Source organism: Macrotis lagotis, chromosome 7 (assembly GCF_037893015.1).
Source record: "Macrotis lagotis isolate mMagLag1 chromosome 7, bilby.v1.9.chrom.fasta, whole genome shotgun sequence".
NCBI lineage: Eukaryota > Metazoa > Chordata > Mammalia > Peramelemorphia > Peramelidae > Macrotis > Macrotis lagotis.
The window spans coordinates 211858054-211875064 of NC_133664.1; the positions used below are offsets into that span (position 1 = coordinate 211858054).

Consider the following 17011-nt stretch of genomic DNA (forward strand, 5'->3'; position numbering starts at 1 on the left):
TCTGGCACTGGTTAAAAAAAAGAGTACATAGATCAGTGGATTAAGGTAGGTTCAAAAGAAACAGTATTAAATGACTATAGTATTATACTGTTCGACAAATCCAAAGACATTAGTTTCTGGAATAAGAACTCACCATTTGAAAAAAACTTGTTGGGAAACTGAAAAATAGTGTGGCGCAATTTTTTTTTGAAATTCTCTACTCTGTGATTTGTTCTTTGATCAGTGAGTTCATTAGGAATTGAGAATCTCTGTGATTAGAGAGATGATTTTAATAGAAATAGAGAAATTTGGAAGGTAGATGGATTTTGGAGAAAAGATAAGTTCAAATTGGAATATGTTAGATTTAAATTGCCTATTGCATGCATGTCTATTTCTAAATATTCAATAGTCAGATAAAGATAAATAAATGAAGTTTTGGGAAAGATATTAGGGCATGATATTCAGATCTTAGAGTCATCTACCTATGAATAAGTTTGTGATCTGAAAGATAACCATATGAGAGTATAGCAAAACGAGGACCCACAATTGGGCCTGTAAGGTATGTATATAGATAATGATCCAGGAAGAAGGCATAGTCAGGCCAAAGGAGATCAATGAGAAAATGCTAGAGTGCCATACTATAAAGGACAAATGGGTGGTTAACATTGTTAAATGCTGCAGAAAATTTAAGAAGGGATAAGCTGATGAGAAAAGGGCATAAGAGATGGCACTTTAGAATTCACTAGGAATTTTAGAGAAATCAATTTTTGATGTATGATCAGGTGATCAGGTGATATTGCAGTGTTTTGAGAAGTTAAAGGAGAGTCACTTAGAGCAGATTTTTAAAAAAGAATTATAGAGATTTGGGCATGACTATAGCTAGCTGGGACTGAATTGGTAGAGATTGGTAGTTAAAGAGAGGAGATAGTTGTAAGGACAGTATCCAAGAGGAGGAAGGAGAAACTCAGATCGGAGTATATTTAGAAAGGTTGCCCTTAGTGGAAAGGTTCACTTTTTTAAATTAGAGATTTTAGATGTTAGTAATATAAAGGAAATATTTGCTTTTTAAATTGAAGCTATGTAGCCAATATAGTTAAATTTTGTGGCTGGGTATATTTCTGATTATACTTACTTTCCCTGCTGAATCTTTCTCTGTAGCAAAGTTAAACAAAATGCCCACATATGACCAGATGTAGAAATTTTTGTAAGTGTAGCTCTCAATCTCTAATACATGGAGATAAGTGTGTTTTATCATTTGTTCTCTAGGACTGAAATTGGTTATTGCAGTTAATCAGTGTTCAACTGCCTTAAATCAAAAGAATTATAGATGTACAACTAGAAGGGATTTCAAGGATCATCTAACATCTAACCCACACCTTCATTTTACTAATAAAGATACTGAGGCACATAGATTAAGTGATTTTCCCTAAGTCACATAGGTAGTAAGTGATGGAATCAGGAGTCAAACCTAGGTCCTGATTCCAGGTCTTGAACATACTTCGTTGCCTTTTAGTTTTGTTCTTGTTTACATTATTGTTGTTATTCTACTTATTTTTTTGGCTCTATTTTCTGTTTTGCATTAATTTGTAATCATAAATTCTTTTGAATTTGTCTTTCATTTTCAGCGATGTTTCATTGTTTATTATGAAGTATTTCATATGCTAAATTATGCTTATTTTGTAAAGTTATATTGAAAGTTTTACAACTTAAAATGATTTCTTTATCATTAGGTATAGACTGATGAGAACACAGTCCTCTGAGACAATGCACCTGGCTGTGGTAGCCTGTGGTGAACGACTGGAAGAGACTGTAACCATGATAAAATCAGCTATCATTTTCAGCATTCAACCTCTTCAGTTTCACATTTTTGCTGAAGACCAATTGCATCACGGCTTCAAAAGCATAGTAGGTATTTGGAATAGGTTGCAGAATATACATCTGTATACACACACACACACACACACACATATCTGTAGTAAATATTTTGATGTAAATTAAAAAATAGTTGAAGCTTTTTAGATGATCATACTGTATAAATGATAGTATAGTGCCTGGAACATAGCAAGTGTTTAATGAGTACTTACTAATTATGAGAATTAAATTAAGACTTACTGATGAGTAGAAGTTATCTAAGTGAAAAAAGTTTTAATCACATATTTTTATAGAATCTTAGACTTGAAATACCTCAGATACTTGAGGAAAGTTTAATTAAAAGTAATTAAACAGTCTATTGTTTTAAGACATTGTCAAATTAGATGAACAAGAGTTGACTAGGAGAAATCCTTAAAATTGTTTTAATATAATAATAGTTTATAATTTATATAATGGAAATGAAGTGTCTAAAGTCCCTAATGATGCCAGAAAACATTGTTTTCTTTTATTATTTATATTAAATATATGAAGTGTTTTCTGCATTGGTAGCGTATTTTTTTGTGAAAAAATATTTTGCTAAGCAAAAGTAAAACTTAATTTAGAGTTAATGGAATCTTGATAGCTAAGGTTTTATATTTTAAATTTCTTATATTAGTGCTTTTCATTTCTCTACAATTTTTATGAACTTTTCTTTCAATGTCAATTGAAGTATTATGAGTTTAATAATATAAAGCTAAGAGGTTTTTGGTGATTGTTTTATTTTTTACTTAATCAAGAATGTATCAGATTTATGCAGACAGTTTTTTTGCTTATTTCAAGAAATAAAGTTTTAGTTTTCTTTTTAAAAATGTTAATCCAATCCACCTTCCATATTGAACTTTTTCTTAAACTACTGGTTTCAACTAGTAAAAGTTTCTTTTTTTGCGATTGTGATATTTTGCAGTTTTTCAAATGTTATCTTAAAAAATGTGTACACTGTCATAATGGCAGAGTAGAAGCAGCAATCCAGCTGAATTTTCCCAACATTCACCTACAAATAACTTAAACGATGCCTCAAATCAAATTTTTGAAGAGCAGAACCAATAGCATTTCAGGGAAAGAAATTTTTCCATTTGAGAAAACTAAGATGTCAGCAGGAATGGTTTATGACACTAGAATAGAGGACAGTCCAGACCTCACGTGTCAGCAGCACAGACTACCTTTCTTAGAGATTGTCACAAGAGTGTTAGTAATAGCAGCTTTGGGAGTTGTTAGAACAGAGATGGTAAAGAAATTCAGAAACTGATCAGAAAGAGATTGCAGGGGACCCTTTGGCACTAAGTACATCTGGTGCTGACTGGCAAATCTTTGGCATACATAGTTTCTGGATGACAGCTCTAAGATAGAGATGAGCACTTGAGATTGGTTAAAAGGGAACAGAAATCCTGGTCACAGTTTCAAGGCAAAGAGGAGCATTGTGAACACAGGAGAGCAAGGGATTGGGTCACAATTCCAAGGCAAAGAAACCACTAGCACTTATGGCTGTAAAAGAGAAGGAGATCTAGTCATAGTACCAGGATCAAAAGGAGCACTAGTGTTTGAAGTTGCAGGGAAACCAGGACACTTTCTGGCAGCTAGGTGGCATAGTGGATAGAGCACTGGTCCTTGATCAGGAGAACCTGAGTTCAAAATCAATTTCAGACACTTAGCTGTGCATACCCTATGATACAGCAATATCACCACTATGTCTTATATTCCAAAGAGTTCATACAAAACAGGGAAAAATCCCACATGTTCAAAATTATTTATAGCAACTCTATTTGTAGTGGCAAAAAAATTGGAAACTAGGGGAATACCCATCAATTGGTGAATGACTGAACAAGTCTATTACTATTTTTCTATAAGAAATCATGAGTGGACTTCAGGCTATGATGGCGGAAAGAAGACAGGCACAGTGCTAGTCTGCTGATCTTCTCCCCTGATCTTCCCTCATATATAATATGAAACAAACCTCTTGACAGAAATCCAATCTACAAAACCCAGAAAGAGAAACTAGGAGAAAATCTACCTCAAGGTTTGTCCTCTGGGATCATGGGTGAGCTGGGTGCAGAGGGCAGACTGCCAGGAGCACAGGACAGGGTCAGAACCTGAGAGCTCTACTAGCCTGATCAGTGGGATGGGCGAGAGCCTGGAAGCCTAAAAGCGGGGTAAGCCTGATTGGCCTACAAGGGCAACTAGGGAGGAGGGGCATTGGTTGTAGCACTGACAATCAGGAGCTTGCCTACAGAACTGGAAGGTGAGTTCCAGTGCAGGAGAGCTATAGCCATACCTTCTTTTCAGCTGAAGCCTCTTCCCAGAACAAACACAATTATAGCCCACCTCTGCCTCAAGCTAAGAGCAGAAGACCTCCCTCAGCTGTGAATAGGGAGAACAATTACCTTGCCCTAGGGCAAAACCCACCTTTGGACAAACTGTTTTATCCACCCCCTCCAGGCTAAGAGAGAGGGCCTCAAATTAAGGTCACAGACATTCCAGAGAAAGCAACCAACACAGCCTACTGGCCAGCCCACTTGGAGTTACTAAACCCAGTGAGTAAAGCCTCTAGGGGATTTCAACACCAAAAGTCTGTGAACCAGTCCCTTGGAAAATGAAGGAAGGTCAGAGAAAAGGAGGGTTCATAGAGAACTTCATAGAAGGAAAAGACCCTAAGTCAAAGAGACCTAGATCCTCTGAGAATATGATCTAGTCTCTAGCACAGAAAGACTTCTTTGAACAAATCAGGAAGGAGTTTAGGTTGCATAGTGGATAAAGTACCGGTCCTGGAGTCAGTAGTATCTGGGTTCAAATCCAGTCTCAGACACTTAATAATTACCTAGCTGTGTGGCCTTGGGCAAGCCACTTAACCCCATCTGCCTTGCAAAATATATATATGTATATATTCCCTCCAGAAAGAGTTCCTAAAATGAAAACACCATGGAATGTTGTGGTCAAATTCCAAAACTATCAGATAAAAGAGAAAATCCTGCAAGCAGCCAGAAAGAAACAATTTAGATACCAAGGAGCCACAATAGGGATTACACAGGACCTGGCTTCATCTATATTAAGGGATTAAAGGGCCTGGAATGAGATATTCTGAAGAGCAAGGGATCTTGGAATGCAGCCAAGAATCCACTACTCAGCAAAGCTGAGCCTTCTCTTCTAGGAGAAAAGATGGACATTTAACAAAATGGAAGACTTCCAACTTTTCTTGATGAAAAAACTAGAGCTTAATAGAAAATGGAACAAATATATCCTCATAAAATGTACTATAGACAATAAAGTAATTTCAATACTGAATATATATGCACAGAATGGTATAGCATCCAAATTCTTAGAGAAGAAATTGAAAGAGCTACAGGAAGACATAGACATCAAAATTCTACTAGTGGAAGATCTCCACCTCCCACTCTCAGATTTAGACAAATCTAACCATAAAATAAACATGAAGGAAGTTAAGGAGATAAATAAATTCTTAGAAAACCTAGATATGATAGACTTGTGGAGAAAACTGAATGGGGATAGAGCACTTACGCAAAATTTGACCATTTACTAGGTTATAAAAATCTAATGATCAACTGCAGAAGGGCAGAAATAGTGAATACATCTTTCTCAGATCATAATGCAATAAAAATCATATGCAATACTGGACCAGGGAGATACAGACTCAAAACTAATTGGAAATTAAATAATTTCATTTTAAAAAATGAGTGGATGGGGCGGCTAGGTGGTGCAGTGGATAGAGCACTAGCCCTGGAGTCAATACCTGGGTTCAAATCTGTTCTCAGACACTTAATTACCTAGCTGTGTGGCCTTGGGCAAGCCACTTAACTCCATTGCCTTGTAAAAAAAATGAGTGGATCAAACAACAAATTCCAGAAAGAATTATTTCTTCCTAGATAATGACAATAATGAAACAATATACCAAAGCCTATGGGATTCACTCAAGGCATCTGTCAGAGGATATATTATGTCTTTAAATGCTTACATGAATAAATTAGAGAAAGAGGAAATCAATGAACTAAATATGCAACTAAAAATTAGAGAAAGAACAAAAAACCAGCAATTAAATACTTAATTAGAAATTCTAAAAATTAAAGGAGAAATTAATAAAATTGAAAACAAGAAAACTATTGAACTAATAAATAGAACCAAGAGTTGATTTTATGAAAAACCAATAAAATTGATAAACCTCTGATTAATTTGATCTAAAAAAAATAAGAAGAAAACCAAATTTACTAGTATCATAAATGAAAAAGGTGAACTCACCATCAATGAGGAGGAAATTAAAGAAATAATTCAGAATGATTTTGCCCAACTCTATGCTAATAAATTTGTCAATTTAAGTGAAATGGACGAATATTTACAAAAATATAAGTTGCCCAGGTTAAAGTGAAGAGGAAATTAAAAACCTAAACAACCCTATCTCAGAAAAAGAAATTCAACAAGTCATTATTGAACTCCCTAAGAAAAAATCTCCAGGGCCAGATGGATTCATAAGTGAATTCTATCAAGCATTTAAGGAACAATTGGTTCCTTTGGTTCTTTGGAAAAATGGGTGAAGATGGAACTCTTCTTACAAAATAAAAGATCTCTCCATCATCATTACTTAGTGTAAAAAAGATATTCATTAAAATCGACCCTCCTCTTATCCTCTAGTTACAAAAGCAGAATATTTTTTCTACCTATTTTTTCTTTAAAAATTTGTACATTTTCTCTAATTGATCCTGCATAGTAGGTGCTGGTGAATTAACTCCTGCCTCTAATATATTCCTGAGAATCTTTGGAAAATAGACTGTCCAGTTATTGCTATCTGTGCAAGGAAGTTTTTTTTTTAAATCAAGTTTACTTTGTTGTAGTAGTAGCAGTATTAAGCTTGAATTTAATCTCAGGAATGAGACTACCCTGCAAAAATTAAAGGAGCTATGAGACTAATTTGATAGCAGCCTCTCTTTCCAGGGACCTTAACGAAAATACCAAAACTAACCAGAGAAATATATCGAAACCAGACAAACATACTCATCTTCAGTACAAGAACATTCATTCTAAATAAAGTTCAAATCATTGTCTTCATTGATCTCTAAAAGGGAGAGTAGTGGGGGAAGTCATTAATCTAAATAAGGAAGAGATTTTATAGAGGAGGGGAAAATGGGAGGGAGATGGCAGGCAATGGATCAATGACACTTTCATTGGATCAAGGAAGAATCTAAATACATCCTCCATTGGATATAGACATCTATTTTATTCAACAGGGAAATGGGATTACCCAGCAGTACAATATGAGAGGAAAGGGATTAGCAAAAGGGAGAGAAGGGAAGGATGAGAAAAAGGAGAGTAGATTAAGGGAGGTAGGGTCAGAAGCAAAACAGATTTTTCAGAAGGGAGAGAATAAAATGAGAGAGGAAAAGGATAAACAGAAGACAATAGTATGGAGGGAAAATAGTAATTAGTAAAAATTTGTTAGTAATCATAACCATGAATATGAATGGAATGGGCTAATTCATGGAAGTAGATAGCAAAATGAATCAGAAACCAGAATACAACAATATATTATGACATTTTTAAAACAGAACACATACAGTGTTAAAATAAGAACAGAATCTATTATGGTTCAGTTAAAGTAAAAAAGCGGACATAGCAATTATGACCTCAAACAAAGCAAAAATAAATGTGATTATAGGGATTATTAAGGAAACTGCATTTTCTAAAAAATATCAACAATGAAGTAATATCAAAAAATTTTGTAGCCAGTTTCTCTAATAAAAACCTTATTTCCCAAATTTATAGGGAACCAAGTAAAATTTTGTGAAAATAAAAGCTATTCTCTAATTGATAAATGGTCAAAGAATATAAAGGCAATTTTCAGAAGAAAAAAAATCAAATAATTAGAGAAATGCAAATTAAAAGAGCTCTGAAGTGCAACATCATAAATGACAAATGCTGGCGAATGAGATACATTAATGAATTGTTGATGGAATTGTGAACTGGGCCAACCATTCTGGAAGGACAATTTGGAATCATGCCCAAACAGCTGTAGAACTCTTCATAGTCTTTGACCCAGAAATATGAAGGCCGGGGTTAGGTCTATATCCCAGAGACTTTAAAAAATGTAAAAGATTTATTTTTATTATTTTATTTTTTAGGTTTTTGCAAGGCGAATGGGGTTAAGTGGCTTGTCCAAGGCCACACAGCTAGGTAATTATTAAGTGTCTAAGGCCTGATTTGAACCCAGGTACTCCTGACTCCAGGGCCAGTGCTCTATCCACTGTGCCACCTAGCCTCCCCATAAAAGATTTATTGTTACAGAAATACTTATAGCAGCTCATTTTATGGTAGCAAAAAATTGGAAATAGAGGAGGTGCTCATCAGTTGGGGAATAGCTGAACAAGTTTTGATATATGGTTATGATGGAGTAATACTGTTCTGTAAGAAATTATGAGGGGGGTGATTTCAGAAAAACAATAGAAGACTTACATGAACTAATGCAAAGTGAAGTGAACATTGTATATTTTAACAGTAATGTAATGATGATCAACTGAGACTTATCTGCTCTGATCCATATTGTAATGCAAGACAATTCCAAAGGACTCATAATGAAAAAATGCTATTCACCTCCAAATTGGCACCTGTAATTATTATTTTTGAGTTAAATGAAATTTTGTATTGTCATAATAATTGTCATTTCATTATTGGGAATTCATGATGATAATTCTTTCAGTACAGTGGATCAGTATTTTAAATTTTATCATAGTATTTTGAAAAGAAGTGAATGTACTTAAAATGTAACACATTTAGTTAGTATAGGATTAGACAAAATAGCACTTGGAACTTGTATAATATTTTTTCCTTCACTTTGCCAGGGAACTCAAATGTAAAAGTTTTGTGTCACCATCTAGTGCTTGTGCTTCAATTCTTTGTGGATTCTGTTGAATGTTGAATGTTGAATTAATAGAATAAGTTTATGATTGTTAATGTTTTAAATCAGTTTTGCTGACCTGACCAGTTGAAATTTTAATTACATCAGTAGAAAATGTTTTGAACTTTGAAATGATATGGGCATATTTGGCAAATGACATAATACAAATTGGTTTGGGTGAAATTTCACTAATCAGAACTCTTTCCTAATTGACACTTTATATCTCTAAAGAGATGTGAATGGCATTTTCCAAATTGTCTTTGATCATTGTATTGCTGAGAAGAACTAAGTCTTTAATAATTGATCATCATATAATATTGCTGGAAATTTCACCATATCTTTTCACTTACATTGAATATAATTACGTTTTTATATGTTGTCTCTACTTGCTCCCCAATAGAACTTAAGCTCCTTGAGGGCAAGGGTAGTTTCAATTTTGTTTTTATGTCCCACACCTTAGCATAAGGTCTTGTGTATACTTGGTGCTTAATAAATGTTTGTTAATTGAATGTTTTCAAATTATTTTGTCTTAAGTATATTTTACTAAATTTTGATTCTTCAATAATTGGTAGTTTTTTTATAATTGTAAATGGATATCGAGTATAAGCTTATTTTATGAGATGAAAAATAACATTAATAGAACATATTCTTCAATTCATCATTAATATCTTTTGGATATTATAGCATTAAGAAATTGAATAAAAACAAGCAGGAGAGAATTATAATCTGTTTCCTGCAAAATGATATAACATAAATGATATAATTTTTATTTTATAAATTACCCAAACTCTCTCTAGTTCCTTAAGAAATATGGATTCATTTGAGGAGGACTAATATTGAACAGTTTCACTTTTGTCTTTATGTTTCCAGTGCCTGTAAATAAAACACAGAGTGTTTTATATACTTGTTGTATGGTAAATGTTTATTGATTAATTGATTTGGTTAAAAAAACACCAGAAGACTAAACTGTTTTTTCTCCTTTGATGCTGTTGTTTTTATCTTAGCTCGATGGCTGGAAATTTCTACAGATATTTAATTACACTATATATCCAATAACTTTTCCACCTGAGAATGCAGCAGAATGGAAAAAACTCTTTAAACCATGTGCATCCCAAAGATTGTTTTTGCCAGTAAGTTCTTAAAAGAAATAGCTAAAAAGCTGTTTATAAAGCAAGTTTTTAAATTAAATCATATTTTTATTGTATTTCATTATTGAAAGTTAGATTCATGTGAGTATATAGTTACATATCAACACTGGAGAATTGCACAGGAGAAGCTCTCTTGCTTTCAGTTTGCTAACCTGTAAAATGAGGGAGTTGAACTTCGATGGCATCTAAAGGCTCTCTTTCATCTCTTCTAGCTATAAGTTTGTGTTCCTGTGATCTTAACCAGATTAAAGTATATTACTACAGTGATGTAGAACTGTAAAAGGAGGTAGGGTTTTGTTTAGTGAAAGTATGGACCTAGTGTAATTGTGCATGCCTGTAATCCCTACTCTTGGGGTAACTGAGGCTGGTGGAGCTTTTGAACTCAGGAGTTCTGATCTTCAGTGGACTAAGTTGGACAGTTGGCCTTAGTAAGTTTGACATTAATATGTGAGCCCCTAAGAGAAGGGTTGGTGGGGAGGGGACCAAGTTGTCTAAGGAAAGGTCATTTGACCTGAGTCAGAAATGGACTAGGTCAAAAGTCTTATGTGTATTAGAATGGAATCTGTCCCATTAAGAAGCTCCTGAACTTTAAGCCTAAGTGTGATAAGGAGACCTAATTGAAAAGAAAAGAAAAAATAGAAAGCAAGAGACAGCATATGTGTTTCATTGGTATCTATATCATGTAAGGAGGCATAGAGTAAGGCATGCAACATTTGATCTTAGATAATTTATGGCAGAATATGGACTAGAGTTGATTATGAATAGGCATTGGTGGTTTGCCATCTGCACCAATTATTGAAGTGGTAAAAATTTAAGAAGATAAATACTTTGTGCAAAGCATATGATTATGGCAAACATAATCTTAGAGTCAAGAAGAGAAAGTGCTCTTTGAAAGAGACCTTTGTCAGGTCACGTAAACTGGTATTGAGTGGAAAGCAGGGAAATCTATTGCTTTCCTGAATGATGACCCTTGAATAAAGGCCTTTTAGTTCCTAGATAATGAGATGAAAAGTACTAATGTTTGGGAATTTTTTTAAAAAAAGCATTCCTTCTAAGGGACTTCAGAAATGCTGAAGTGATTGTCTTAATTTCTGATTACTGTCCCTTCAACCTTAAATTTTAAGCTGTTTGTTTCTAGTTGATTGAGTAGATAACAGTCTCTTTCAAAAAGCAAAAAACAAAAACCATTTTAGCTGTATTTCTTTGGAATTTTTAAAATTAAGAAAAAATTAAAATAAAATTGGGGTTATGAACAGCTTAGTAAGCTCCCAGCCTGCTCCTGAAGGCATTTTACACTTGCAAAGGAATTTTCTCTCAAGTTTTATGTGAAGTATTAATAGAAATATTCACATTTTACAGATGAGGAAACTCATTTTAAGTCTGTAATAGGATGATAAATACATAATAGATATAAATTATATGTATGAATGAATGAAAGAAAAAGCATTTATTAAGCTGAAATAATTTTCTGCATGGCCAAGTCTGTGCTCATCCCTAGGGATGGGACTAGAAAAAGTAGAATATAGTCTACTTTCAAGGAAGTCATACTCTTAGTTGGGAAAGACAAAGAGAACATTTAACTCAAGAATGGATGGTCCAGTTCAGAATTCTGAAGGGTATCTTGATGAGTCCCAGAGGTCCTTAGGTCAGATTTGGCTACTGGGTGTGGGGACATTAGATGGTAAGGTCTAATGGTCCTAAATATCACATGAAAGGATACAGTTAGTAATTTCCATCTCATCTGATCCTTGGGAGCAATGAAATTTCCTGGATTTCTGAGTACTGCTTATCCCAAGACCAGGGGGAAAAGGTAATGGGAAAGTAAAGGGGGAGGGTCTTTCTGTTACTCAGTCATTATTATATTATAAAGTCTTAATCAGAAAAAAGTTATAAGACCTGAGGTAAGATACTATCTCAGTTACACACTACTTATGTAATATTGAAGTTACTTAACAACTCCCTAGGCATCAGTTTCCACATTTGTGAAGAAAGGATTTGAACTGGTCCATTCTAAGATTCTTTCCAACTCTGGACCTGTGATACTGCTTAAATTTTTTTCCCTGTTATCCTTCCCATAGATTTGGAACACTGATGTGGACAATTGTTAAAATATTTGGTTTGGGTGAGAGTTATTATTTCAAATAAAATTTTGTAATATATGTATAGTTAGGGTGAAAAAAATCAGATTTGAAAAAAAAATAAACTTGTGAGAGGCAAATTTTCATTTTTTAAAAGTTAATATAAACATATAATTGAAATTTATATGTGATAGAATGCAATTTTTTTCCAGGCCAATGGGATTTACAATTAATTGTTCAAATGTCTTTCTTTACAGTTAATCCTGAAAGAAATTGACTCACTATTATATGTTGACACTGATATTCTTTTTTTACGCCCTGTTGATGATCTTTGGTCACTGCTAAAGAAATTTAACTCCACACAAATTGCTGCAATGGCACCAGAACATGAGGAACCTCGGATTGGTTGGTACAATCGCTTTGCCAGACATCCATTCTATGGAAAAACTGGAATAAATTCAGGAGTTATGTTAATGAACTTGACTCGAATAAGAAGGAAATATTTCAAGGTAAATTACTGTTATGAGTAGTTTTTGGAAATACCACATTCTTCTTGAAATTTTGTCTCTAAGATTTGAGTTTATTTTCTTCTCTTTTGTTTTTTTGAATCTTAGGTCAAAAGAACTGATTTTAGTGGAGTAAAATCATATTTGTTCAGAATGCTAGAGGTATTTTGATTAATTTAATATTTAATTGCCATATATGTGATATTTTTGAATTATTTTCAGTCTTATTTGCATTTTGAGTTTTATTGTCAGAGTAGTTAGAGTAGTTTGTGATTTCCTTCTCAATTCATTTTATAGATGAGGAACTGAAGCAAATAGGTTAAGTGACATAGCTAGTAAGTATCTGAAGCCAGATTTGAACTCAGGAAGATGAGTTTTTCTGATTCCAGGCCTGGCTCTCTATCCACTGTGTCACCTAATTGCCTTGTATATAATGGACAATTTAGAATTTAAAAAAAAATTATATAAAACATTTTTGATAACTTCAGTTTTCATACTGATGAACCTACCATTTCTTCAACTCCCTTTTACAAAAACTCTTATAGGAACAGAGATTTAGAACTGTAAGGGACATCTAATCCAAATTACTCATTTTATAGAAATTGAAACCAAAAGGGACAAAGGTAACTTGCCCAGGTAATGAATATGAATAGAAGAACAACAGTTTGTCCACAGATGCTCTCAATCTAAATCTAATTCCAATGCTTTTCCCCACACTACACCAGGTTATTTTTATCCTAGCTATCTAAGGTGGACATGCTTTAGATCTCAGTGTCATGCCAAAATTAGTCTTCCCTCATTCTCACAGTCTCCTGTCCTTTCACTAATCCAGCTTTCAAAATTCCAGAACTGGCTTCTTTTTAACCTCGTTTCTGATCCCTCCCTATTCCACCAATCTGTTACCCCAGTACTGACTTCATTTTCCTGTTAATTTTTTTAAATTAAATTTTACTTTTTGATTCAGCAAAACTTAATTCTTTCTCTCCATTTCCCTTCAACTCCCCAACTCTAAATTCAATTCAGAATGAAAGAAAATCAAATATTACAAAGATACATAGTCAAATGAAACTAATTTGCACATTGTCCGTGTACAGCTGTGTGTGTGTGTGTGTGTGTGTGTGTGTGTGTGTGTGTGTTTATGTGTGTGTGTCTCATTCTCTTGAATTTTTTTTCTCTAGCAGGAAATGGATATCATGGTTGGTAATTGCAATGATTTACAATGATCAAAGTTTCTGTCTTTCAAAGTTGTTTATCATCAGATTTCTGTCCTTGCATATATTGTTTTCTTGGTTCTGTTGACTTTCCTCTTTTAATTCATCCATGTCTTCCTCAATTTTTCTTGTTGTAGTTTGGATGGTGTGGTGGTAAGGGAGGTGATGATTTGAGTGTTGTGTTGTTTGTGTCTTAGAGACAGCTTAAGCTGGGTACCTACAAGCTTTCAGAGCTCCCAAAATCTGATCCAGGTAAAATCTGATTGTTGTCTCCTAATCTGAGATTACAGTTCTTGACCTGGGCTTGGATCTGAACAACAATAAGTAGAGTCAGTCATCAGCAGCCAGTTCAGAAGCTCTGCTGATTCAGTGACAGAATTATAGGTCTCTGATCTGGGATTTCTACTCTGGTTGGTGGAGTTTCTGGCCTTGAACCAAGCAGATAGATATCCAGCAGCACTCTTCAACTCTCTGTGCTGGAACTTGCCCTCCTGCCCTGCTGGAGCTCCCCAGACAGCTGCTCCCACAGCCAAAGCCTTCTGTGGCTTAGGTGGCTCTCTGCTTCACCCCACTGCCTCTCGGCTGACTCTCTGCTTCATTCTGCCTCCCCAGTCTGCCTCTTTGCTGCTCTCCGCCCCTTGCCCCCCTCACCTACACTCCCCTGAGACAGACCTTGTTGGGAGATTTTCTTCTCCTAGCTTCTTTTTTCTGAGCTTTGTCAGTTGAATTTCTGTTAAGAGGTTTCTTTCATATTCTTTCTGAGAGAAAGCCAGGAGACCTTAGAACAGTGCCATGGCATCTTTCTAAATTACTTTCAAGATTGGCTGTATCAATTTACAACTCCATTAATGTATCTGTTCCCACTGCTTTTCCATTTCTCATTTTTCTTTTCTATTAACTTTGTCAATGTGATGGATATGAAGTATTAATTCAGAGTTGCTTTGCATTTCTCTAATTACTAGTGATATTGGGAGCTTTTTTCCCCCACAAAGGTAGTTCAGATTTTTTTTTTTTGAAATTTTCTTTTTTATTTTATTTTTTACCATTTATCTGTGGAGGATTCAACCTCTTCTTTGATATGTGAATCAGCCATTTACTTAGATTTTGATTTACAAATTTTGATCAGAGAAATTTGCTTTAAGCATTTTCCCCAAATTAATTATTTTTTCTAATTTTAACTGCATTATCAGGTACCGTGTTGAACAAAAACAAATTTAGTTTTATCTAATGAAAATTTTCTTCTATATTCCTATTTTATTTATCCCTTGTTTTGTCATGAGGTCTTCCCCATCCTTGGGTTCATAAGATTTTCTTCCTTGCTTTTCTTTCTTCTCTTCCTTGTTTCTCTTATGTGAATATTATATTTGCGTTTTATATTTAAGTCATATATACATTTGGGACTTAACTTGGTGTATGATTTGCAGTACTGATCTAAATCTAATTTGTCAGGCTGCTTTTTAGTTTTTCCAATTTTTTTTTATAGTCCTTATCCAAGAAGTTTTTAATCTTTGGATTTTCTTTTTAAGGTTTTTGCAAGGCAGTTGGTTTAAGTGTTTTAACCACTGCACCATCTAGCTGCCCCTATCTTTGGATTTTTATAAAAATTTATTTACTTAAGACAATGGGGTTAAGTGGCTTTCCCAAGGTCACACAGCTGGGTAATTATTAAGTGTCTGAGGCCAGATTTGAACTTAGGTACTCCTGACTCCAGGGCCAGTGCTCTATCCACTACGCCACCTAGCAGCCCACCTAGCTGCTCTACTGCACTACCTAACTGTCCCACTGTGCCACCTAGCTGCCCTAGCTTTGGATCTTTTGAACTGCATGTTACTATGGTTATTTGTATGTTGTATATCTAATCAGTCCCAGTGATCAACTTTCCTACTTTTTAATCAGTCATTTCTATGCTTATTTCTTGTAGCATATTTGAGAACTGATAAATACCAGAACCCTTTCTTTTACTCTTTTGTTTTCTTTGAGATCCTGTACTATTTAATCTCCTAGGTGAATTCTATTACTTTTTTCCCCTCATGACTTGAGAGCCAGTGCTCTACCTACTGTGCTTTAGCTGTCCAATGGTAGTTGAAAGATTTATGGAGATTATCAAATGGAAAGAGAAAGTGTACTACACAGTACCATTACATAAATTTATCATGTTATGTCCATCCAACTCTTTGTGACTGTGGACCTGTGGTCATGACCTAGGAGCTTTTCTTGTCAAAGATTCAGGAGTGGTTTGTCATCTCCTTTTCCATTGAATTAGAGCAAATAGGTCTCTCCTACTTCAGGCCAGCACTGTATGGACTCAATCACCCAGCTGCTTAATTTTTTGATAGTTTGATTGATATACCACAAAGTAAATTTATACATGTTGTATTTTAGTTTTTATTATATTTGCTCATCCTATTTATAAGCAAATAATATTTTACTTTATTTAGACCTATCTTTGTGTGAAAAGTGTTTTGAAGTTGTATTCACGTAAGTTACTGTGTTTTACTTGGCAGGTAGACTGTAGTTAATTTAAATTCTATAGTTAATTTAAATGCAATTTCTCTTATCTCTTTTAGTTGTGCTTTTTTTTTTAACATTTTAACATTTATTTTTTTTTCCAGTTATATACAGTAGTAACATGTACCCATCATTTTTTGCAAGGCTCTGAATTCTACAGTTTCCCCCTTCCCCCACAAGAAGACTGACAGTCTTTACATTGTTTCCATGCCATACATTTATGTAAATTGAATGTTATAAGAGTAAACATAAGAATAAACATACCCCCCCCAAAAAAAGATGGGAAACCTCAAGAATAGAGAGAGAGAAAAAAATTGTACTTCAGTTTGTGTTCAGATTTCAATGTCTCTGTCTCTGGGGTGAATTGCTTTCTTTATCATAAGTTCACCAGAGAAGTTGCTTCAATATTTTTCCCTCAGTTGCTATTACTAGCTGTTCCTCCACTCTATTTCTCCCCACTCTCATTTATTCTGTTCTCTCTCTCCTTTCATCCTGGCCCTGCCCAAAAGTATGTTGCATCTGAGTACCCTCTCCCTCGATCTTCCCTCTCTTCTATCACCTATTTCCCCCTCTCCCCCCTCATTCTTCCTCATCCTGTTCCTTTCCTCCCATCCTTCTCCAGGGCAAGACAGATTTCCTCACCCTATTAAGTGTGTATGCCATTTCCTCTCTGAGCCATTTCTGATGAGAATGAAGGCTCACTCATTCCCCCTTGCCTTCCCCCTCCTCCACTCCATTGAAAAAGCTTTTTCTTGACTCTTACGTGAAATCTCTCAGC

The 17011-nt window shown here is 34.6% G+C and overlaps 1 protein-coding gene across 6 annotated transcripts in view; it reads left to right on the forward strand.

Moving 5' to 3' along the window:
- GXYLT1 (glucoside xylosyltransferase 1) overlaps positions 1 to 17011 on the forward strand; it is a 116836-nt gene that overhangs the window by 33825 nt on the left and 66000 nt on the right. For 5 of the 6 annotated variants that reach the window (XM_074194732.1, XM_074194735.1, XM_074194734.1 and 2 more), the window contains 3 exons: positions 1710 to 1884; positions 9787 to 9912; positions 12266 to 12517. In XM_074194732.1, coding sequence (XP_074050833.1) covers positions 1710 to 1884; positions 9787 to 9912; positions 12266 to 12517 — 553 coding nt within the window. The remainder of the gene's footprint in view (positions 1 to 1709; positions 1885 to 9786; positions 9913 to 12265; positions 12518 to 17011) is intronic. The other variant, XM_074194733.1, reaches the window with a different exon arrangement.